We start from the raw sequence: 23,961 nt of genomic DNA on the forward strand, positions 1-23,961 counted from the left end.
TATTGTATTACATTCTAGATACCCGTATGTAAAAATGTCTTTGCGACAGTCGTTATGTATGTGTGTTTACATATGAAACGAAAGTGGAAATTCATTTTAACCAAGTGGACAATTGTTTTTTAAAGGTAATTTAAGTTATTTCTGATAATAATTTAAGTATCTTATAATCTATATTTGTGTGTTACACGATTTAATATTTTTTTAGAAAATATCATAGGCTCTGATTGTACTGATTAATGAAAATGGGGCGTACCAAGGAGGCACCTTATGGCCGATCATTGGGTTTTATGTGCATTTCTCAGGCTTTTAACTGTCGGGTCCCCCTTCCATTTTTGAAAGTCCTGGATCCGCCACTGGTGAAAGGTATCATATGTTACACAAATAGGCCTTACCTTTGGGGACCTCATTCGGAAATTATAAAAAATACGATCAATGCATTTGAATGGGGACATATAGTTGGACCCCCCCCCCCCTTTTGTCCCCCCTTTGTCCTGGGTTGGGACCCCCCTTTTTTAAAATGACTGGTCCGACCCTGTTTAAATCTGGTCGTAAGGGAATACTTCCTTGTACTGGCCCCATAACTGTTTCCTTGGTATGCAAAAATAAATATGTAATAGTATCAAAGACTATTGCCAAGACTAATTTGCCAGTAGGACGACGTTTCAAGTAATTATTTTACTAACTTAAAGTTATTTAACTCAATTAATAGTAAACCAAATAGAAAAGATGGACTAATCTTAATACAATCTTTTGGTGTAAATTGCCGTGACATATTTATTCGTTTAAAGAAAGTTATTTATAAACTAGTCTAACAGGTTTTTCAATCGTCTTTGGTTACCGTCCCGTAAAATGATTTAAATTGTAATAGCTATAAGTATTCTTTCATAGGAAGCTAACAAAGATAAAGCTATTTAAAGGTCCATCTAACAAAGAAGTAAGTATATAAACGTCCTTATTGGTTGTACACGCACAGGTATCATTGACTATAACATTTAAAACTGATCCAGTCAGGTGAACTAGACACAGATTATTGATTTATTTCCTTTGCATGTAACCATGGTAACCCTAAACATCATATAAATCGTGAGTAGCATGATATATTTTTTTTTCGATCAAAAGGAGAGAGATTGTACGCTCTAGACCTCTCCTCGGGCCTGGGTCCGCCACTGCAAGGGCCTGACTAGCCTCTTCTAATAGTGAGGCAATATATATATATATATTCGCCGAGCGAAGCGAGTCTAAAAAAATTTGGCGAGGGGTCTGGGGGCCGCTCAAGGCCCTCCAGAAGCTCTAAGGAAAATAACGCAAAATTGTGCATTCTGAGCGTTTCCCGGACACTTTCCGACATTGAAACGTAATTAATTTTTAGCTATTTTTTCTCCGCAAAATTCTGGTCTCAAAGCAGAAACATAGATTCATTACAATTTAAGACTTTTACGTTTTATGGACAACATTAAAAGACCGATATGAAGGATAAAGCAAAAATCTTAATTCTCATAATCATTAATACCGGATCTGTCTGTCTGTTATCATCTTGTATTGTGCTTAGACTTTGGTTTTTTTTATGACTAGATTTAAATTTAGTGACAGTGCAGTATTATACTTTAAGTACTAGTACTGCTTAAGTCTACACTAGGGACCAACTCGGTATTAATGATTCTTTTATTGTTGAAGAACGCTCCAGCAACTTTAGTATTTTTTTCTATGCATTGACTTTGTGTGTGATTAGGTTTCGTGCACATTTACTCCATATTCCTTTATTTTCTGTTGAAGGGTCTGGACATGACTTAATGCAAGTTTAACCCTTCATATTGCAATACATTACTGTTTTTTGTCTTCAAATTATTTGATATCGGGAAATTGGTGACCTTACTTTAATTTAAACCTTGTCAGCTATCTAGTTTTATCTACAACTGAAAAGCCAGTTTTGTATTCTTTGATATCAAGTTCAATTCTCCATTCAGAAACGACCATTTTGTCTGTGTCTTGTAGCATCGTCTATTCCTTAAAATATCCTCTCTCCACTCTCTGGACATCGGTGGGCATGTAACATTGCAAAACCACACGTTTACAAATGAAAATCAACACTCAGACTACAGTTATAAAGTAGGACCTTAAATGAACAAAAGACAAACCCGGGACACAGAAGTACAAACAATAGACAATCAACTTTGAAAACTAAAAGTAAAATAGAAACATGGATCACGAAAAACATGCAGGGGCGACACCAGAGAGTGAAGAGAACTTGCTTCTTGCTAGACACTTTCCGTGAGAACAATTTGATATTAAGACAATCTTTTGATTCATTTTTTTTTTTAATTTCTAACATGAGGCATTTGCCTCATTTGCCTCAATGTAGTTACGGCCCTGACTGCAACCTTTTCTTCTTCCAGGTAAGGAACCGGATTCAAAACTGAATTAATTGGTTCCGCGAAAAAAAAACTCATCTGACTTAAGATTTTCCGGAGAAACAACTCCTGAAACGAGTTGTATATTATACGCACCCGTTTCGCGCCCCTGACAAAAATATGTTTCCTAAAGAAAGGGTAAAACATACGATTTTGGTAAAACCTACTCAAAGATATACCAAGGTATTGTGAGAACACAGAGATTCAATTAAGATATAAGACGGACGTACATTTTGATAAAGTTGATCCTATGTTGAGGGGGGGAAGGGGGGGATATCAATATTCCATAGCCCATTAAGTTTTTATCTCAATATCCCGTATCCCTATAATGTTTACCCCTATTATCCCGATAATTATTTTTTACAAATATCCCATATCCCTAAAACTATTTTGAAATATCCCAAAAAATTATTATAAATTCATTCCCAAGCCCATTTTTTTCCTCATCATCACAAAGTCAACAATTTTGACTCTGGGAAAACAAACTGTGTTAAAGGAAATTTAGTGCATACTTCTAGTGTTAAATATGAATATACAATGTATGTGTCCAAAAGAAGAAGTGTTCCATCCTAGAGCCTTGTATAACAAACTCTTTTAAATGTGATGTTAAACAGGTTGGGCACAACCCACCAAATGGGGAACTGTTCCCCAAATGAGTAACAATCCCTCATTTGAGTAATCATTTGGTCGTGCTAAAAATCTAAATTTTCTCAATTGAGTCTTTTTTCTTAAAATGGCACATATTCATGAAAAATGCAGCCAATTTTCCAAAAGATGATTATCCCTATCTTGATTTACTGAGAAGATACAAGCCTATAAAAACTTAAAAAATGTAACTATTCTCAAGGTTTCTAACTTTTTTAAAATCCATAATAAAAATATAATTCTTTTGAAGAAGTTCTTCCATTTTCTATAAATGTGTGCCATTTTAACTAAAAAGACCCATTTTTAGAAAATATTGTTTTTAACACTATGAAATGATTACTCAAATGAGGGATTGTTACTCATTTGGGGAATAGCTCCCCATTTGGCGGGTTGTCCCCAACCTGTTAAAGATAAATTTAGTGTAAGGGGTCTAATTTCAGACTTTTTTTAAAACCGTGATGCATATGACTGTAAAATATAATTTTGATAGCATTCTTCTTCATTGATAAGAAACTTCATCCTACACGTTAACCTATGTTGGAAAGAACAGAAGGACGCAACCCTGTCTCTTGTCCAAGATTGCTCTGACATCCAACGGCTGTTTTGCCAGACAAGCTGAGACTGTGGGATGTCAGAGCACGTCCATATCAAAAAGTGGATATTTAGCATGCAAGTTCAATATAAACTCAAAATTTAACACAAGAAAGCTTTCTGCTAATGTACCTACATTACACTTAACTGTTGCAATATTATTACAGCAGGCAAAATTTGCACAGCCCTTGTTTTGCAAAGAAATAACACAACATTTGACTCTGTGATCTTGAACTTTATGAATTACATAGATCCCAATATTTTTGTTACTTTTTTTTAATTTCCTTCCTCACAACACCAGTAATAGAAAGAAAATATATTAATTTACATTGATTATTTAGTAATTATTCGTTATTAACATAGTTTATACAGCGAAATATCTACTTTTTGATATGAAACGTGCTCTGATGTCCCTCGGCCCTGCTTGTCTGGCAAAACAGCCGTTGCACATCAGAACAATCTGTAAAACATAGAGATCTCTGAAGATCCTCGCCACGCCACGTAAAAAATAAGAGGTAAAACACTATAAAATATCCTGTAATCATATAAAGCATCAAGACAAATGAAAACATTGACAACAATAAGGCTTAACTCATCAGATGGATACATCTAACAAAAATCTCTGATTATTTCAAGAAAATTATCAATGCATATGAGCAAATAATATAAAAAAAGATGTGGTATGATTGCCAATGAGACAACTCGTCACAAGAGACCACGCGACACAGATTAAAATTAACAACTATAGGTCACCGTACGACCTTCATCAATGAGCAAAGCCCATACCTCATAGTTAGCTATAAAAAGATCTGAAATGACAAATGTAGAACAATTCAAACGAGAAAACTAACGGCCTAATTTATGTATAAAAAAAATGAACAAAAACAAATATGTAACACAGCAACAAACGACAACCACTGAAATACAGGCTCCTGACTTTGGACAGGCACATACATACAGAATGTGGCGAGGTTAAACATGTTAGCGGGATCCCAAACCTCCCCTTAACCTGGGACAGTGGTGCAACATAAGAACAAACTATACAAATCAGTTGAAAAAGGCTTAACTCATCAGATGGATACAAATAGAAATACATCTATTAAAAACAGAGAGTGGACGTGACCGAGAACTTGTACATCCCATCAACAAAAAGACACTAAGTACAGATCTGAGAGTACTTGCAGTTACTGACAGCTAGTTCAAAGCCAATTACAACTAATAAAAAGTAATGCATCTGAGACTAAATTATCAATCATTACACATCCAACATCCAATGGCACGGTATTAAAACAACATCTCCGTAAAAATGAGGATGTGCTATCCCGTTTGAAATAAATTTTTATACGACCGCAAAAATTTTAAGTTTTTTGTCGTATATTGCTATCACGTTGGCGTCGTCGTCTTGCGTCGTCGTCCGAATACTTTTAGTTTTCGCACTCTAACTTAAGTAAAAGTGAATAGAAATCAATGAAATTTTAACACAAGGTTTATGACCACAAAATGAAGGTTGAGATTGATTTTGGGAGTTTCGGTCCCAACTTTTTAGAATTAGGGGCCAAAAAGGACCCAAAATAAGCATTTTCTTGGTTTTCGCACTTTAGTTTTAACTTTAGTTTAAATGAATAGAAATCTATGAAATTTTGACACAAGGTTTATGACCACAAATGGATGGTTGGGATTGATTTTGGGAGTTTTGGTTCTAACAGTTTAGGAATTAAGGGCCAAAAAAGGGCCCAAATAAGCATTATTCTTGGTTTTCGCACAATAACTTTAGTATAAGTAAATAGAAATCAATGAAATTTAAACACAAGGTTTATGACCACAAAAGGAAGGTTGGGATTGATTTTTGGAGTTGAGGTCACAACAGTTTATGAATTAGGGGCCAAAAAGGGGCCCAAATAAGCATTATTTTTGTTTTTTGCACCATAACTTAAGTATAAGTGAATAGAAATCTATGAAATTTAAACACAAGGTTTATGACCATAAAAGGAAGGTTGGGTTTGATTTTGGGAGTTTCGGTCCCAACAGTTTAGGAATAAGGGGCCCAAAGGGTCCAAAATTGAACTTTGTGTGATTTCATAAAAAATTGAATAATTGGGGTTCTTTAATTTGATATGCCGAATCTAACTATGTATGTAGATTCTTAGTTTTTGGTCCCATTTTCAAATTGGTTTACATTAAGGTCCAAAGGGTCCAAAATTAAACTTAGTTTGATTTTAACAAAAATTGAATCCTTGGGGTTCTTTGATATGCTGAATTTAAAAATGTACTTAGATTTTTAATTATTGGCCTAGTTTTCAAGTTGGTCCAAATGGGGGTCCAAAATTAAACTTTGTTTGATTTCATCAAAAATTGAATAAACGGGTTCTTTGATATGCCAAATCTAACTTTGTATGTAGATTCTTAATTTTTGGTCCAGTTTTCAAATTGGTCTACATTAAGGTCCAAAGGGTCCAAAATTAAATTAAGTTTGATTTTAACAAAAATTAAATTCTTGGGCTTATTTGATATGCTTTATCTTAACATGTACTTTGATTTTTGATTATGGGCCCAGTTTTCAAGTTGGTCCAAATCAGGATTCCATATCAAGTATTGTGCAATAGCAAGAAATTTTCAATTGCACAGTATTGCACAATAGCAAGAAATATCTAATTGCACATAGCAATTAATTTTCAATTGGAGTTATCTTTCTTTGTATAGAATAGTAGTTGATAATATATGTTGGAAATTTGCCAGACATGACTATGATGTCATTTTCTATTTTTATTTGCCAATAACTTTATGTAAATAACTTCATTGGAAATTTGCCAATATAAAATGTTGCTGATGAAGCTTTTTTTCCTTATCTTATCTAAAATGTTTTTAGATAATGTATGTTGGACATTTGCCAGACATGACTATTTACATTTTGGATATTGAACCATAATAGTTTAATATTAAATTTAAAAACTTTAAATTCTAATTTTCATTTCTTAAACCAATTTCATAATGTGACATAAACCTATGTTGTGTCAACTATTTAATCACAATCCACATTTATAGCTGTATCAAACTTAAAAGTTGTGTCCATACTTGTTCTCATTTCAGATTTCATAAATAAAAAGAAAATTTCTTCAAATATTTTTTTGACAGGATTAATATTCAACAGCATAGTGGCTCAAAGGCAAAAAAAAATTAAAGTTCATTAGACCACATTCATTCTGTGTCAGAAACCTATGCTGTGTCAACTATTTAATTTTAGATTTAAATAAGTTTGAAGAAGAAATCTTTAATTGATTTGTAAAATCTTGACATTTGTTTTGTGTAAAAAACCCATATAATGTCAAAAATTTGATCACAATCCAAATTCAGAGCTGAATCACGCTTAAATGTTTTGTCCATACCTGCCCCAACTGTTCAGGGATCGACCTCTGCGTTCGTATAAAGCTGCGCCCTGCGGATCACCTGGTTTTACAGGTAGAACCAAACTTCAAAACCAAATCTAGAATTTAGTAAAGATTTTAAGTGATTTGTGGTAACTAAATCCCTGACTTAATATTATTTACCAGTAATACATAGATTTCGTTCATTAAAATCCAAAACGTTACAACAGACACGGGCATAGCGGAGGTGTAATGATATACAAACACTAAGATAGTGCCAAAGGAACATCACCATCCAAAAAAGGAAAATTAACAATAAGGAACGAAGTATGGAAAGCAAAATAAATACTTTTAAAATTATCAGTACACATGAACATATAAATATCGAAAATCAATCAATACTTTTCGCTTGGTTTTGGATGACTTTTAAATAAAACGACCATTAACTCAATTAAAATCATCAAAGCACTAAAATGACCTTTAATATTAAACTTTTTGGGGCAGTTTTATCAAGTGAGATGTAAATATTTCTGTACTTAACTTTTAAATTCAACTTATTTTTTTTTCATGTTAAAAATTCAATATCCTTATAAATGCATCAATATCCCATATCCCATTTACTTTTAGGACAAATATCCTGTATTCCTAAAATTAAAATGGCAAATATCCTGTATCCCGTATACAAGCCTCCATGTTGTCTTGGTTCCAATCTGGGTCCGTTCGCCCAAATTCACGTTCGCTCCCATTCTCGTTCTTCTTCTTCTTCTCTACGTAGGCATCAAAGGTTTTGTGCTTTATTGTAATCGTCCTTTTGATAGTGTATTTTTATTAAATAAAGACAATTTGTTTTTTTATTGTTTAAAATAAAATAGTGACATTCTAAAAACGTAAACAGGTTTTCTTTTGTGAATTATTTGGACAGAATTGATAATAAATATTGTCATGATCAAAAAGTGGTGGATCCCGAATTTTTCATATATGTGGGGGGGGGGGGGGGGTACTGACTGACTAAGATGGGGCCAGCTCCAGTCATGCTTCAGTGATTCTCTAAATAATCAACCAAATTTTCTCAACAAAAAGCCCTGTAAAACCCTCTAAATCAGCCTCTGTCAAAAACTAAGTCATCTGTCTATTAGACTTGCTAATTAAGTAGGGCAGAAGAATCCAAATGGCTATCAAACTCATCACAAACTGTTAAAGATAGTTATCTTTCATTTAATTCATTAAAAGTCTTCATTGTTTTACTTATACCAAGCTACATTTGTATATATAGCTAACTACTTGTATTTTACTTTACACCAAACACAAATAAATCAATTTAAAACAGTAATCTTAAATAATAATAATAAAAATATTTCATTATTGGCATTAGACAGCCTGCAATGCTAAAAAACTCCTACACCGAGCTTTGTATGGTACTATGTATATATGGAAGGTTATATCTCTTTCACATGTTTCATTCATGACAAGATACTTGTTACAAGCTAAAAAAGTATATACATAATATATTCAGAAATGGTTTAACCGATATTCATCTGAAACTGTAATTGAGCTATTTTGTATTTTCAGTTTAAAGATCTACTGTTCGTTTTTATTTGATTCAAGTACAGTCGATTTAATACTTAGTAAAGGTAAGTAAATATTACAGTCAAATTGTATTGAATCGTTAAGTTATTTATTTTATTTTGTGTTTTGTGTACTGTTGTTTGTTAGTGTTTCTTTTTAAGCCTTGTCTTTAGTTTGAACATCTATTATTTGTATTTTGTAGATCCTTGTCCAGTCAATGTGATCCTTGTCCAGTCAATGTGATCCTTGTCCATGCAGTCAATGTGATCCTTGTCCATGCAGTCAATGTGATCCTTGTCCATGCAGTCAATGTGATCCTTGTTCATGCAGTCAATGTGATCCTTGTCCAGTCAAGTTATTATAGGTAAGTGTACATTATATGTGAACTATATAGGATCATATTACTAAGCGAGATATATGTCAATGAGACAGCAATCCAACAAAGCAAGTATGGTGATGTATACAGGTCAATATATAGTCAACAAATCAAAAATAACCTCATATGATATGACAAGGTCTACATTTTAATGAAGCGGGCCATAAAATTTAGGAATTATATTTATGGCAATGATATTATTCAGGCTCATTTTCATTTTCTGATGAGGTGAACACAAAGAAATTATTTGTGGAAAACTTTGCTATGTATTCTAACCAAATTAAAATCATTAAAATTTGCATTTGTGTTTCACCTATCACAAAATGAGAACGACCCTCACAAAATCATGGCCAGATAAACAAAAAAACTATTACTACATCTTATGGTGTTTATTTTATAAAAATCACTCATAAAGTAATATTTTTTTTTGAAAAATATTGATTTTAGTTGAAATGATAGGACATGTTTTTATTGGGAACTTATTTTTGTCCACTATCTGTACCTTTATTGTAGGGGTAAATTCAGTAAATAAATATACGTCATCAGGAACCTCCCATTTAGGGGAGAGCTTTCTGTATAACACTGAAGTCATATGCTCTTCTGATTGGTAGATAATGTTTGTAATAAATATTTTTTGGCAGATGGATCAAAACTAGAGTTGAAAAAAAATAAAATAAATGCTGAATGAACTAAATGTTTTTACTACAGGGTTGAAAAGTAATCATGGTAATGGGGGTCAGTATAGGAATTCAGTGCGAATCTACATTGTTTGTAAACAAGGCCATGTGAATGCCCAAAAATGCCGCATGACCCTATGTTTTTATTAATGCAAAAGATAGGGCTACATTTGTACTTTCATGAATGTTATATGAAAGTTTCCAATTTCTAAAGGTAAATCAGGTATACATTTAATTCCATACATAGATTAGCATTAAAGTCAATGGGAGATTTTTTTACTGAATTTACCCCTGTCAGTTTATTTTACTGAAACGGGGAGATAACCAACAAATATTGATATGTTTATACAGGGAGATAACCCACAAACATTGATATGTTTATACAGGGAGATAACACACACACATTGATATGTTTATAAGAAACAGGGAGAAAACACACAAACATTGATATGTTTATACAGGGAGATAACCCACAAACATTGACATGTTTATAAGAAACAGGGAGATAACCCACAAACATTGATATGTTTATAAGAAACAGGAGATAACACTCAAACATTGATATGTTTAAACAGGGAGATAACACTCAAACATTGATAAACAGGGAGATAACCCACAAACAATGATATGTTTATAAGAAACAGAGAGATAACACACAAACTTTGATATGTTTATAAGAAACAGGAGATAACACTCAAACATTGATATGTTTATACAGGGAGATAACACACAAGCATTGTTATGTTTATAGGAAACAGGGAGATAACCCACAAACATTGATATGTTTATACAGGGAGATAACCCACAAACAATGATATGTTAATAAGAAACGGAGATAACACAAATATTGATATGTTTATAAGAAACAGGAGATAACACTCAAACATTGATATACTTATACAGGGAGATAACACACAAACATTGATATACTTATACAGGGAGATAACACACAAACATTGATATTTTTATAAGAAACAGGGAGATAACCCACAAACATTGATATGTTTATACAGGGAGATAACACACAAACATTGATATGTTTATACAGGGAGATAACCTACAAACAATGATTTTTGTCGAGCCTTCGACTTTTGTCAAAAAAGCGAGACTAAGCGATCCTACATTCCGTCGGCGTCGGCGGCGTCAACAAATATTCACTCTGTGGTTAAAGTTTTTGAAATTTTAATAACTTTCTTAAACTATACTGGATTTCTACCAAACTTTGACAGAAGCTTGTTTATGATTATAAGATAATATCCAGAAATAAATTTTGTAAAAATAAAATTCCATTTTTTCCGTATTTTACTTACAAATGGACTTAGTTTTTTCTGCCGGGAAACATTACATCCACTCTGTGGTTAAAGTTTTTAGAATTTTAATAACTTTCTTAAACTATCCTTGGTTTGTACTAAACTTGGACAGAAGCTTGTTTATGATCATAAGATAGTATCCAGAAGTAAATTTTGTAAATAAATAAATCCATTTTTTCCATATTTTACTTTTAAATGGACTTAGTTTTTCTGCGGGGAACCATTACATTCACTCTGTGGTTAAAGTTTTTAAAATTTTAATAACTTTCTTAAACTATCCTGGGTTTGTACCAAACTTGGACAGAAGCTTATTTATGATCATAAGATTGTATCCAGAAGTAAAGTTTGTAAAAAGATTACACCGTTTTTTCTGTAATTTACTTTTAAATGGACTTAGATTTTCTTACAATCATAAAATAGTAACAAGAGGAATATTTTTATTGATTTTTTTCCTCATTATTGTTGAGCCTGCGATTTGCAGCAAAAATAGGCGAGACACTGGGTTCCGCGGAACCCTTACAATTTTTTTTTATAAGAAACAGGGAGATAACACACAAACATTTCTATGTTTATAAGGAACATTCATAACAGTTAATTATAAAAAAAAGTACCAATGAAGTATTTATAAATGATACATATATTTTACATATAACAGGCTTAAACAAGCAAATATGATTTATAGTTATTTTTCACAGGTACTTGAGATGACGACACAACCCTACTTATAAAATAGGCTGACCTCAGAGGTACAGTCATCAGTATTTATCTAATTAGTATGTATCGTATAACATATGTTTTTTAAGATTACAAAAAAAAATGAATCCATAAAGACTGCCTTGTTAATCTTTCAGGGTGTTGTGGTATTGTGTTCACTTTTAGTGTGGGAGGTGGTGAGTTTAAACAATACACTCTGTAAGCAGTTTTCCTCTGCCGTACATCCACTTCCTTTTTACCAATAGTTTGAAATTATACAACACTTATTTTAAAATGAAAATTTCTTTTTCTTGACTTCTATGGAAGAGAATGATTTTATATTTGATGAACAGCTTGATAATGTTGAGTTGTAGCTTGCTAGCAGTTTTTATGCCCAACCTAGGGCATTACGTTTTTCGTCCGTCCGTTCGTCCGTCCGTTTGTCCCACTTCCAGTGAAAGTTTTTGGTCAAGGTAGTTTTTATACAACCGCAAAAATTGATAATTTTTTGGTCGTATATTGGTATCACGTCGTAGTCGTCGTCGTCCAGATACTTTTAGTTTTCGCACTCTTACTTTAGTAAAAGTAAATAGAAATCTATGAAATTTTAACACAAGGGTTATGACCACAAAAGGAAGGTTGGGATTGATTTTGGGAGTTTTGGTCCCAACATTTTAGGAATTAGGGGCTAAAAAGGGCCCAAATGAACATTTTCTTGGTTTTCGCACTATAACTTTAGTATAAGTAAATAGAAATCAATGAAATTTAAACACAAGGTTAATGACCACAAAAGGAAGGTTGGGATTGATTTTTGGGAGTTTTGGTTCCAACCAGGGATGGGGTAATCGTAATCTGTAATCGTAATCGATTGTAATTGATTACATTTTTTCAAGTAATGGACAGTAATCTGTAATCGACCATATTTTCGATTACATGTAATCGTAATTTAATCGATTACAGCAAAAATTATGATGTTATCATCGATTACTTTCGATTACATTTTGATTACTTCAGTAAAATAGTTTGATAAAATAAAACCTATAATTGAAATGAAAATAGACAATTTCATGTATTCATCAGTTTATAGTACTGATAAAATAGAGTGTACTGATATCACTTGAGAGTTTATATGATTAACCAGATCTTGTAACAAAATTTACTATATTTCCAGCATTTGAAATAAAAGACTTTTAATGTTTGTCAATACTTTTAGACCTTATATATAATAGACAAAAAAGTTAAAAATAAAAATAATAAATCCAAAATAGGAAAATACATGTAGTCTTTAAGTTTAGTTATTTACTGCATTGAAGTAGAAAATGTAATTGTTATAAAACATCTTATTGATTTTCAATAAGAGTTACAATATATCTTAATTTGCCACAATATAGCATTTTTGTGCTAATGCGGCGAAAAGAAACTAACAATCAATCAGAATATATCATACAAATTCAAGTATAAACCCTAATATATAACTTTATTCGATGATGTCATTATATTTTTAAAGTATAGACAAATTTCCACCAACAGTCGATTGTTGTACAAATCCCCTATTTCATATGTCTTGTTACATCATCTTTTGAACATTTCAATGCATCTTCTAACTCGCATATTTGAAAAAAATGCCCAAAACGTCAGATGACGTTTAAGCGAATTGTGCTAAAATTTTGCATAGCATTTCCTGCTAATTTGCGTTCAAAAATAAGATTTTCTGATTCAAATTACTAAAAAATCTTGATTTCCATGTTACAAGTTACGGTCATATTTTTTGACGTTTTTTTCCCTTTAGGGTTATTTGATTTAATTCTATGTTATAATTTTATTATTTAAAAGATATTACTATAAAACTATAGTCTTTTAGACATTACATATACCAGTTTTCATTTATTCTAAAAGACATGCTCAAATTAGGAAGAAAACATGCGGAACTAGTAGGGTTCACCAATACTGTGCGTAACGTCACATTGTTTATAATTTTGAAATCTCAACAATCTTCTTGTTTTTACTAATCAGAGGATCAAAGACTTCTAATGAAGGAGACACAGACTTTGTTTTGATATAAATTAAGTCTAATGAATTATAAGTGAGAGATTTGTTTACTATTTATGCCCCTAGGTTATAAAGGCTTATTCTCATTTCACCTTAGCTGTCCAAATTTATATATTAAATTAATCCCAGTTTGCCTTAGTACAAATTTTCAGGTACACAAGAATTAAGTAAGGCGAAATGGGAGCTTCTGTAAACAATAAAATTAAATAATGTTTTGTTTGTATTGCAATTAGTAGATGTCAAATTCTACCATTAAATACTTTTTAAAGGAATGATATATTTTTTCATTTTTGGTGTCCCACTTTTTATAGCTGCTCTTTTTTTTTCTTTCCTGAAAGTGTTTTTTTTTTACTAATGTGTTATATTTTGTAAATACATGTAAAGTCTTATTAGAGATGACAAATTGGATATGAACATTTCATATTATAATGAATAAATAAAGACACATATCATACAAGTACAAGGCACTGATATAAAAATTTGAAAATTATCGCAAACTCAAAATAAAATTTAAGAACATTAGTTCTGAAGAAAATCGTCAAATTATGAAATCTTCGGAGAAACAATACAAAAAAACTTTAGATTAAGCAATTATTGTTCATACAGAAACAAAATGGCAAAAAAAATAAACACATTGAGATCCGATAACTCAAAGGAGTATTAGAAATTTCTTAACAGTAGAAAAAAGAGAGACCAACCTGACATCCCTATTAACAAATTACAAAAAATGTAATAGATTTTTTCAAAAATGTGAAGGCCGCACCAGAAATTGAAGACAATACAAATATTCGAACTCTAAACCCGAATTATGTCGATAGGCTTAATGAAGATCTAAACAGAAGAATTTCTAAAGACAAAATTCTAAAGGGCATTAAAACCTGAAAAATGATAAAGCATTTGGGGATGATCGTATAATAGATGAATATATCAAGTCTACAGCTAGTTTATTCATTTAATTTTACGAAAAATTATTTAACGTTATATTTCGCACTGGTATTATACCTGACAGTTGGCTAGTTGGTTACATTAAGCCTGTCTATTAAAATAAAGGTAGCAAGATGGACCCCAAAAATTTAAGACCAATTACCATTTTGAGTTGTATGGGGAAACTTTTTACCACAATTTTATGCGAGACACTACATCTTTTCTCTACAGAATTCATGATTTTAAACGAAAACCAATGTGGTTTTAGAAAGGGTTATTCAACAACAGATAATTTATTTGTGATATATAATTTTAATAGCACAGTTTTGGAGATTTTTTTTTTTTTTTTATTAAAGTTTCTGTTATGTAATTAAACAAGTTTTCCTTTATATTAAACTTTTTGTGTTGCATAATGTAAAGGATAATTAAATTATTTTGATTTTTTTAACTGCATGAATTTAAAAAAATTGCAACTTTTATTAAATATCAACAAACAATATTTCAAGAGAAGCAACTTTCCAACTACATTTATTTTATTGTAGATTAAGTGAGCTTTTCTCATCACTTTGCGTCCGGCGTCTGTCGTCGTCCGTCGTCGTCGTCGTCCGTCGTCGTCCTGCGTTAACTTTTACAAAAATCTTCTCCTCTGAAACTACTGGGCCAAATTAAACCAAACTTGGCCACAATCATCATTGGGGTATCTAGTTTAAAAATTGTGTCCGGTGACCCGGTCAACCAACCAAGATGGCCGCCATGGCTAAAAATAGAACATAGGGGTAAAATGCAGTTTTTGGCTTTTAACTCAAAAACCAAAGCATTTAGAGCAATTCTGACATGGGGTAAAATTGTTTATCAGGTCAAGATCTATCTGCCCTGAAAATTTCAGATGAATCGAACAACCTGTTGTTGGGTTGCTACCCCTGAATTGGTAATTTTAAGGAAATTTTGCTGTTTTTGGTTATTATCTTGAAAAATATTATAGATAGAGATAAACTGTAAACAGCATTAATGTTCAGCAAAATAAGATTTACAAATAAGTCAACATTACCGAAATGGTCAAATGACCCCTTTAGGAGTTATTGCCCTTTATAGTCAATTTTTAACCATTTTTCGTAAATCTTAGTTATCTTTTACAAAAATCTTCTCCTCTGAAACTACTGCGCCATATTAAACCAAACTTGGCCACAATCATCATTGGGGTATCTAGTTTAAAAATTGTGTCCGGTGACCCGGTCAACCTACCAAGATGGCCGCTATGGCTAAAAATAGAACATGGGGGTAAAATGCAGTTTTTGGCTTATAACTAAAAAACCAAAGCATTTAGAGCAATTCTGACTGGGGTAAAATTGTTTATCAGGTCAAGATCTATCTGCCCTGAAAATTTCAGACGAATCGATAGTCAATTTTTAACAATTTTCATAAAATTTGTAAATTTTTACTAACACTTGACAACTGAAACTACTGGGCCAATCATTATAGATGGGGATATATGTATGCAGCAAGAATGTTCAGTAAAGTTAGATCTACAAACATATCACCATCACCAAAACACAATTTTGTCACGAATCCATCTGTGTCCTTTGTTGAATATTCACATATACAAATGTACCAAGGTGAGCGACACAGGCTCTTTAGAGCCTCTAGTTATTTCCACTAAACAAGGCTGCAAATTTATTCATCCAAGCAGCTAAACGGCCGCACCCAATTTTAGCAAAGATATACTGTCGGACGGGAGAAGTCCAGAGATGTGAATATTTCCATACCCAAATCAATCCTTTTGTTTTGAAAAAGATTTAAAGGTATACATTAATACGACAGCAACCCAACAACACCTATAATTCTAAACACTAAGAGTCAACATACAGATTTTTGTTATAGATAGAAGCCTATAAAGAATAAAAAGCCCGAAACTGCAAAATGAATAAATGATATGGAGTCAGTGAGTTTTTAGACAAGTGTTTGGTTGCAAAATTTCACGTGCTCTTAAGCAAAACTCTACATTGTAAAGTAACGGTAAAATAAATAATGATTATGTATGAAGGACATCAAGTGGCATACTAAATGAATATTCAGAACAAAAAAATCAAATGGAAATATAATATTTAAATTAACCCTGCTTTGGTACTAAAGACCGAGACACAGAAACGGATTTCTAACGTGTTATACCTTTGTTTTTAAAAGAGGGATGACAGATACCACAGGGACTATTTAAATAGTCTATAATTGCACGGTTTGTTTATTCACACCGGGTTTCACAATTTTGACAATAGTAAAACTAACTGAATTGTTATCTCGTCAAGATACCAGTTCATTATCAATAAGAAGATGCGATATGAGTGCTATTGAGACAACTACCCAACAAAGTCACAGTGTAAATACCTTTGTCTGGCACACCGTCGCACTGCCTTTGAAAAATTTTGGGGGGAATATAATGTTATTTTCGGAAAACGTATTAATTTTTGGCGCAATTTGTGAGGCTAACGGGAGGGATTGAGTAAACAATATTATATTTTTCAATTCTACTCAAAAACGAGTATGGTGACAATTATTTTTCAAAACGTTATGACGTTCCATTTTTTTCAAAGAATAACATATCTTACTTTGGCCAAATCGACACCGTTGAAATATTTAAAAAAAAATCAAAAATGTGCATTTCAAAGGTTTATTTCTTGCCGTTGTTTGGGTTCACCATTACGTTTTCGGCTTTATTTGAGTAAGAATTAATGCTTTAAATGGAAAAGTTAGATTTTTCATATCATCTTAAATTATTTAGCTTCAATTTGAGCCCAATTATATAAATAAATGTTGATTAAAAAATCATAATTAATTTTTTTAAACAAAAAAACATTTTTTACTCCAAAATTGCAAAAATATTCAATTTTCAGCAGCATTTTTTGCAAAAACGAAATCAACAACACATATTTATTTTGGCAAAATTTGAATCTCTGTCAATTGAAAAATAAAATATCTTAAAGGGAAAAAATTCTCACCGTCAGAAATAAACTGTTGGATATGCCCTTAATTTGGATGTTGGATGATAAGTTCAATATCCTTTATCCATATTTATCTATTTTTATTTTGTTTTCCTGATAGAAAAAAACAGGTCTGGGTTCAGAACCTGTCAAAAATCTGCTGATTGACATTTTAATTATAACTGATGTCGTTATTTAAATTTGTTTCATTGTAAAAGCAGTGTACAGTAGCTTTAGTCAGTTGTTATAAATTTGAGTTTTTCCTACCTGCTATTTTTGTTTGCCAACAAATTTAAATGTATCTTTGTTATTCCACCATATTAAGTTGAGATATTTATAAAGATTCTGTTTCTGTTCTACAAATAACATGATAGATCACAATGGAAATGATAATAATTTCAGCTTCAGGATAAGATCAGACTCCGTAAGGAAGAAAGAATTCGTCTCAAACAAGAAGCTGGTATGCATGTATCTGAAGAGGAGAGCAACTCTCGCCCAAGCACAGTTGATTCAAAGGTAAAAAAATACAAATTCATTATTTGGAAAAAATGAAATTGTTAGATTTTCCTAGCATGTTGATTTTGGTCTCACCTGCAAGAAAAGTTGTGGAAAGCAAGACGTAGGGATTTGAATTAATTAGCAATTTTCAATGTTAGGTTTTCTAGTTTTACATTGTTAGGAACAATTTACAATTAACACAATATTTTCTATAAAGTTATATAACTGTCTGTGCATCTCAGTTTGTAAACCATTTTCATAATCCAGTGACCGAATGAATAAACAATGTTGCTGTCCATCAGATTGTCTTTTTCTGAGTTTTATGCCAATAGGCGAGACATATATCTGTGTCAACAGTTAATTGAACTAATCAAGGTCTATTTGCTTGGTATTCAGGTGAAAATTTCTAAAACTGGAAAATAAAACAAGTATACTGCATTTCTCAGCTAATCAAACTTAATTATTTATTGTAGAAAACTCCTCCACTATTTGCACTAAATAGGGAGAAAACGGTGGTTAATGTGGATATAACAGAAGATCAGAAACAAGCTGTATTTAATAAACTTGTACGGGAACAGACAAGTCTTCATGATAAGATCAAACAACAGCAGGAACAACAGCAAGAAATGGTGAGTTATATCCAGAACTGAAAGAAAATTTGGTTTGTCAAGTATCCTGACATGCGCTTGTTGATATTTATACCACTTTGCATAATGTTCAAGTATTTAAGATTTAAAGATTTTGTTTGAACACTCAGACACAGATGTTGCAGTACTCATTTGCAGAAACAATGCAGTCTATCTGTTATTGTAACAGTTACTATGATATGCAAGTCTTCACTTAGCTTTGGTTTTCCTCCACTAAATACATACAATGAGGAAAGTATTGAATGTGTAAGTCATTTACAAAAAAAATACAGAAACGAGTAGGTCCAGTAAGACCCTTTTAGGCTTCAAAATTAAGCAGTTTTACAAAATTGTTAAAATGAAATCTTTTACCTATTTATTGGAAAGTAGAATACTTCTGCTACATAAAATGGATAAATATGGGCTGTTTTTGACCATGCGATGCACATGTATTGGGTACTAGCATCATTAAGTCATGCTAAATTACTAAAATCTTCACAATTTCAGCATTTGCGTTAAAATTTTAAATGGTTTCCATGGTAAATGGAAGTGGCCACAGTTGGGTTCATTTTTAATATTTAAAAGTTAGTTGTATTTGATGATGATACATAACATATATAAAAGTTGAGAGTGAACACAGATGCCGCTACTTTCATTTTTGACAAAAACCATCTGAAGAGTGACATGTTTGATAGATTTTGTATATTAAAGCTTGAATTTGAGCTTCTTTAATTACTTAATCAGTTCAATTCTTTCACTTTACCTAATTGAATCGACTGAAGTGTTCAAAAAGTGTCCAAAATCTTTTATCAGATTAATCTGAAATTTGAGGCAAACTCCTTTATTTAAAAAGATATTTCGAAATATTATTGTATTGATAGAGTGTTCATTTGTTTGATTATATTTCTAGTTGAGAAGAAGATTAGACAAATCCAGAGGAAAAAAGGAAATGCAGGCAAAAGAAATAATGGATATGTCTGAAAGACAGAAGAAAGAATATCACAAAACAAAAACGGTGAGTAGAATGGCTGTTGCTATTAAAAAATGTACTAATATTATAAAAGCTTGAAAAAACTTGATCACAAGAAAATGGATAGCACAAGTTATTTAAAATATGTCAGTTTTTTTCATGGACAAATGCAGATTGTATAACATGGCTCTCTATGTCTGATTTCCAGTGCTGTTAAGGGATATTGTTTAACAGAGGAAATTTTAAAAAAGAAAAAAAATCGGAACTAAAATATAATTTGCGCAGAAAAAGACTCAGTATTGTACATTTTGAGCATGTTTATAGTAGAATCCAGTATTTTGAATTGCTATGAATTTTTTCTTGCTACGAAATAAAATAGGTAAATTCGTTCTTTCATAAAATTACAACATTTGAGTTATCTCCCCTTATATGAAAATGTTTCTTAAAATTTTAATCGAATAAAAAAACTTCGGAAGACACACAATCTACCTTAATGTAAATTTGAATATTGACTATGTTGTCTGTTGATGTTAGTCTTTGTTTAAATTGCTATTGTAATGGAGGAGGTGGGTATGTGTTGTTGACTAGGTGTTGTTTCCTATTTAACAATATTTCCTGTTAAAATTTCTATGCATTTTAAAACATCAATGATTTAATTTACAGGAAGAACGTGACACACAGTTGCAGCAAATGCAACAGAAGATTGCCAAGTCCAAACATAGAGCAAGATCCAAAAGTCCAAACAACATGGGAGCTAGTCCTATCCCAGAAGATCAGGTAAAATAGATTTAGCTACTTTCTGTGCAGGGTAACATACCATCAATGTTTGTCAGTTTGACCCCATATATACCCAATACTTTTTTTAATATCAACTTGAATGAAGTTTTTGTGTTAGTTTATTTGTTGCCAAGGTAATATTTTTATCATCAAAATGTATTTGCTATGAAGTATTGTACCATTTTTAAAGTAAAAAATTGGAATCACTCATTTGTGTTGGCGCTTTTTTCAATTGTTTTTTGTGTGTTTTTTTTTTCAATATGTTAATCTTCCTATCCTAAACCATGTAAACATTGTATATGTATTGTCTTAAATGATCCACTGTGTCACTGATTGATTGTAAGATAATTATATCTGGCTTCCATCTGTTTGTCTTTTAAGGGCTCTCACATGTACAATTCTAACCAGGTGTTCATGAAATTTATGTGAACAGTTTATATTAGCAATGTCTTGGACTAATACTGAAACAAGATGGTAGATGAGCTTAGCCCTTGGAAAAATTAACTATATGGATTATAACATTGAAAGCCTTGTCAAAAGTTACTTGTAGGATTGTTAAGAAATTTATATTGAATGTTTGATATCAGCAAGTTCTCTAACGAGTTTGAGAAATCAGCTCTGATCAATTATTTTTTTAGGAGTTATTTCCCTTAGTAATGTTAATTCTGCAGTAAATAGCATTGTTTGTGCTCTCAAGAGTACAATTCTTGTTCAATATTTATGAAATTTATATCACATGTTTATATCAGCTATGTCTCTGATGAAAATGAGTTGGAAAATCAGCTCTGATAAATCCTTGGAAATATCATACAAGTGATTCTTCTGGAGGGAGTCAAAATCTCTTAATATTGATTATGATATATGTATATGAAAAAGTTGCTTTGTAAGCAGTCTCATGCCTTCATTTCTTGACAAATATCTTATAAAGGGTATAACAAAGGCTGATATTAGCAAGGTCTTGAAGAATGTAAACATACTGTTTTTACAGGAGCTATTCCTCTTGTATATAGAAATATAAGAAAAGTAAAAGTGTTAGCAATCTTAGTATAAGATGTTAGTAACTACAACATTGGGGACAATGTTAAACTGTTATGATCAAGTTATTATTGATAATATTGTTATATATACAGTTGTCAGACAGTGATTAATAATGCATGGTAAATATGATGTTATACCTTTTCACCTAAAACCTCAATCTTTGTTTTATCATTTATAAATATCTATTGTTGATTATATTTATATCTCTATGATTATTTCACTTATTGGGTCTGGTATGATTTGGGTTATTATTATTTTTAGCTCACCGAGCCCGAAGGACCAAGTGAGCTTTTCTCATCACTTGGCGTCCATTGTCCGTCATCCGGCGTTAACTTTTACAAAAATCTTCTCCTCTGAAACTACTGGGCCAAATTAACCAAACTTGGCCACATCCATCATTGATGTGTCTAGTTTAAAATTTGTGTTTTTTTACCCGGCCAACCAACCAAGATGGCCGCCATGGCTAAAAATAGAACATAGGGGTAAAATGCAGTTTTTGGCTTATAACTCAAAAACCAAAGCATTTAAAGCAAATCTGACAAGGGGTAAAATTGTTTATCTGGTCAAGATCTATCTGCCCTGAAATTTTCAGATGAATCCAACAACCTGTTGTTGGGTTGCTGCCCCTGAATTGGTCATTTTAAGGAAATTTTGGTGTTTTTGGATATTATCTTGAATATTATTATGGATAGAGATAAACTGTAAACAGCAAAAATGTTCAGCAAAGTAAGATTTACAAATAAGTCAACAGGACCAAAATGGTCAGTTGACCCCTTTAGGAGTTATTGACCTTTATAGTCAATTTTATCCGTTATTCGTAAATCTTAGTTAACTTTTACAAAAATCTTCTCCTCTGAAACTGCTGGGCCAAATTTTACCAAACATAGCCAGAACCATTATTATGCTATCTAGTTTAAAAATTGTGTTTTGTGACCGGGCAAACCAACTAAGATGGCCACTACGGCTAAAAATAGAACATAAGGGTAAAATACAGTTTTTGGCTTATAACTCAAAAACCAAAGCATTTAGAGCAAATGTGACAAGGGGTAAAAATGTTTATCTGGTCAAGATCTATCTGCCCTGATGAGTCGGACAACTCCTTGTTAGGTTGCTGCCCCTAAATTGGTAATTTTAAGGAAATTTTGCTGATTTGGGTTATTATCTTGAATATTATTATAAATAGAGATAAACTGTAAACAGCAATAATGTACTGCAATTTAAGACTCAAAAATAAGTCAAAATGACCAAAATGGTCAATTGACCCCCTAAGAAGTTATTGTCCTTTATAATCAATTTTTAACAATTTTCATAAAATTTGTAAATTTTTACTAACATTTTCCACTGAAACTACACGGTCAAGTTCATTATAGATAGAGATAATTGTAAGCAGCAAGAATGTTCAGTAAAGGAAGATGTACAAACACATCACAATCACCTAAACACAATTTTGTCATGAACTGTCTGCTTCTTTTGTTTAATTCACATATGCCAAGGTGAGCGACACAGGCTCTTTAGAGCCTCTAGTTCCTGATTTCACAGCTTTTGAAATCACTTAATTTATTAAAAAATATAATTAAAGAGAAACAAATCCCTGATTACATGTTGTTCAAATTGCTTTAAAAACACAAAGGTTTAATTTGTTTATTTAATATTTTTATCTAAATTCACATTTCGCCTTAGGCCAGGATTTTTTAATTTGTTGGTTTACGGATCCGCCGACCCGATTTTGCCGATTCCTAGAATAAAAATAAAATTGACTTTTCATGCTTTTTTATTCCCGCCGACCCAAACAAATACATTATCCCTGAAAAATAATTAAACGATTCTTTTTTAATGAAATGAAATGCATGAATCACTAACAAAATTGATAACACTCTCTGTTGTGAAAAAATAAAACTTCCAGTTTACGTTTCTAAAAATAGACAAATCAATTATAACTGACCTTGAAATGTCGTTTACGCAAATAATTTTGCGGAACGAAATCTGTGTTTAAAACCCATTACACAATAAGTTCGTTTCCCTTATTTGTCATCAGTCTGTAAGATGCATAATCTCATAGAAATAGACTTGTCCAAATGTGGACAGGTGGAAAGCACGTTCTGAATATCAACAAGTCATTTAGAATTTTCTTGTTTCATGGATAATAAAAAAAAAATATCGTCCATTTGGATAAAAAACGGGAATGCATGACACTAGATTATAAACCCGATATTCTCGTTTTTTCCGTGGACGAGTCTATTACGTTTTTGACACGTGTGTTGAAACTTATTTTCGTACGACGTTTTTTACATTTTTTTCTTTATCAGTTTTCGTTTTTGAAGATCATTACTCACCAAGTTTTCTGGAATTGATTAAGAGCTACGCGAATTTGTTCTTCTTGTTTGTGAAAAGACGATTTAATTTCGTCTTTGTCTGTGAACACCCCCTTTTTTACGGCAAATCATTAGACAATGTCATGCGATATTTATGACAGCTGAGC

General features: G+C 31.8%; 2 protein-coding genes across 2 annotated transcripts in view; both read left to right on the plus strand.

Annotated features, from left to right (window-relative positions):
• The window catches only part of LOC139497232 (caspase-3-like), a 303,768-nt gene continuing 279,807 nt past the window's right edge, over positions 1-23,961 (plus strand). Inside the window, exons 1-3 of the mRNA XM_071285363.1 lie at positions 1-125; positions 8,576-8,631; positions 8,855-8,936. The gene's annotated coding sequence lies outside the window, so the exon portion shown is untranslated. The remainder of the gene's footprint in view (positions 126-8,575; positions 8,632-8,854; positions 8,937-23,961) is intronic.
• Positions 2,198-23,961, plus strand: part of LOC139497864 (uncharacterized) — a 79,075-nt gene continuing 57,311 nt past the window's right edge. The window contains exons 1-7 of the mRNA XM_071286104.1: positions 2,198-2,268; positions 8,775-8,936; positions 11,591-11,630; positions 17,976-18,089; positions 18,545-18,700; positions 19,608-19,712; positions 20,331-20,444. Of these exons, the coding sequence (XP_071142205.1) occupies positions 2,198-2,268; positions 8,775-8,936; positions 11,591-11,630; positions 17,976-18,089; positions 18,545-18,700; positions 19,608-19,712; positions 20,331-20,444 (762 nt within the window). The remainder of the gene's footprint in view (positions 2,269-8,774; positions 8,937-11,590; positions 11,631-17,975; positions 18,090-18,544; positions 18,701-19,607; positions 19,713-20,330; positions 20,445-23,961) is intronic.

This window comes from Mytilus edulis, chromosome 12, assembly GCF_963676685.1.
Source record: "Mytilus edulis chromosome 12, xbMytEdul2.2, whole genome shotgun sequence".
NCBI classification, from domain to species: Eukaryota; Metazoa; Mollusca; class Bivalvia; order Mytilida; family Mytilidae; genus Mytilus; species Mytilus edulis.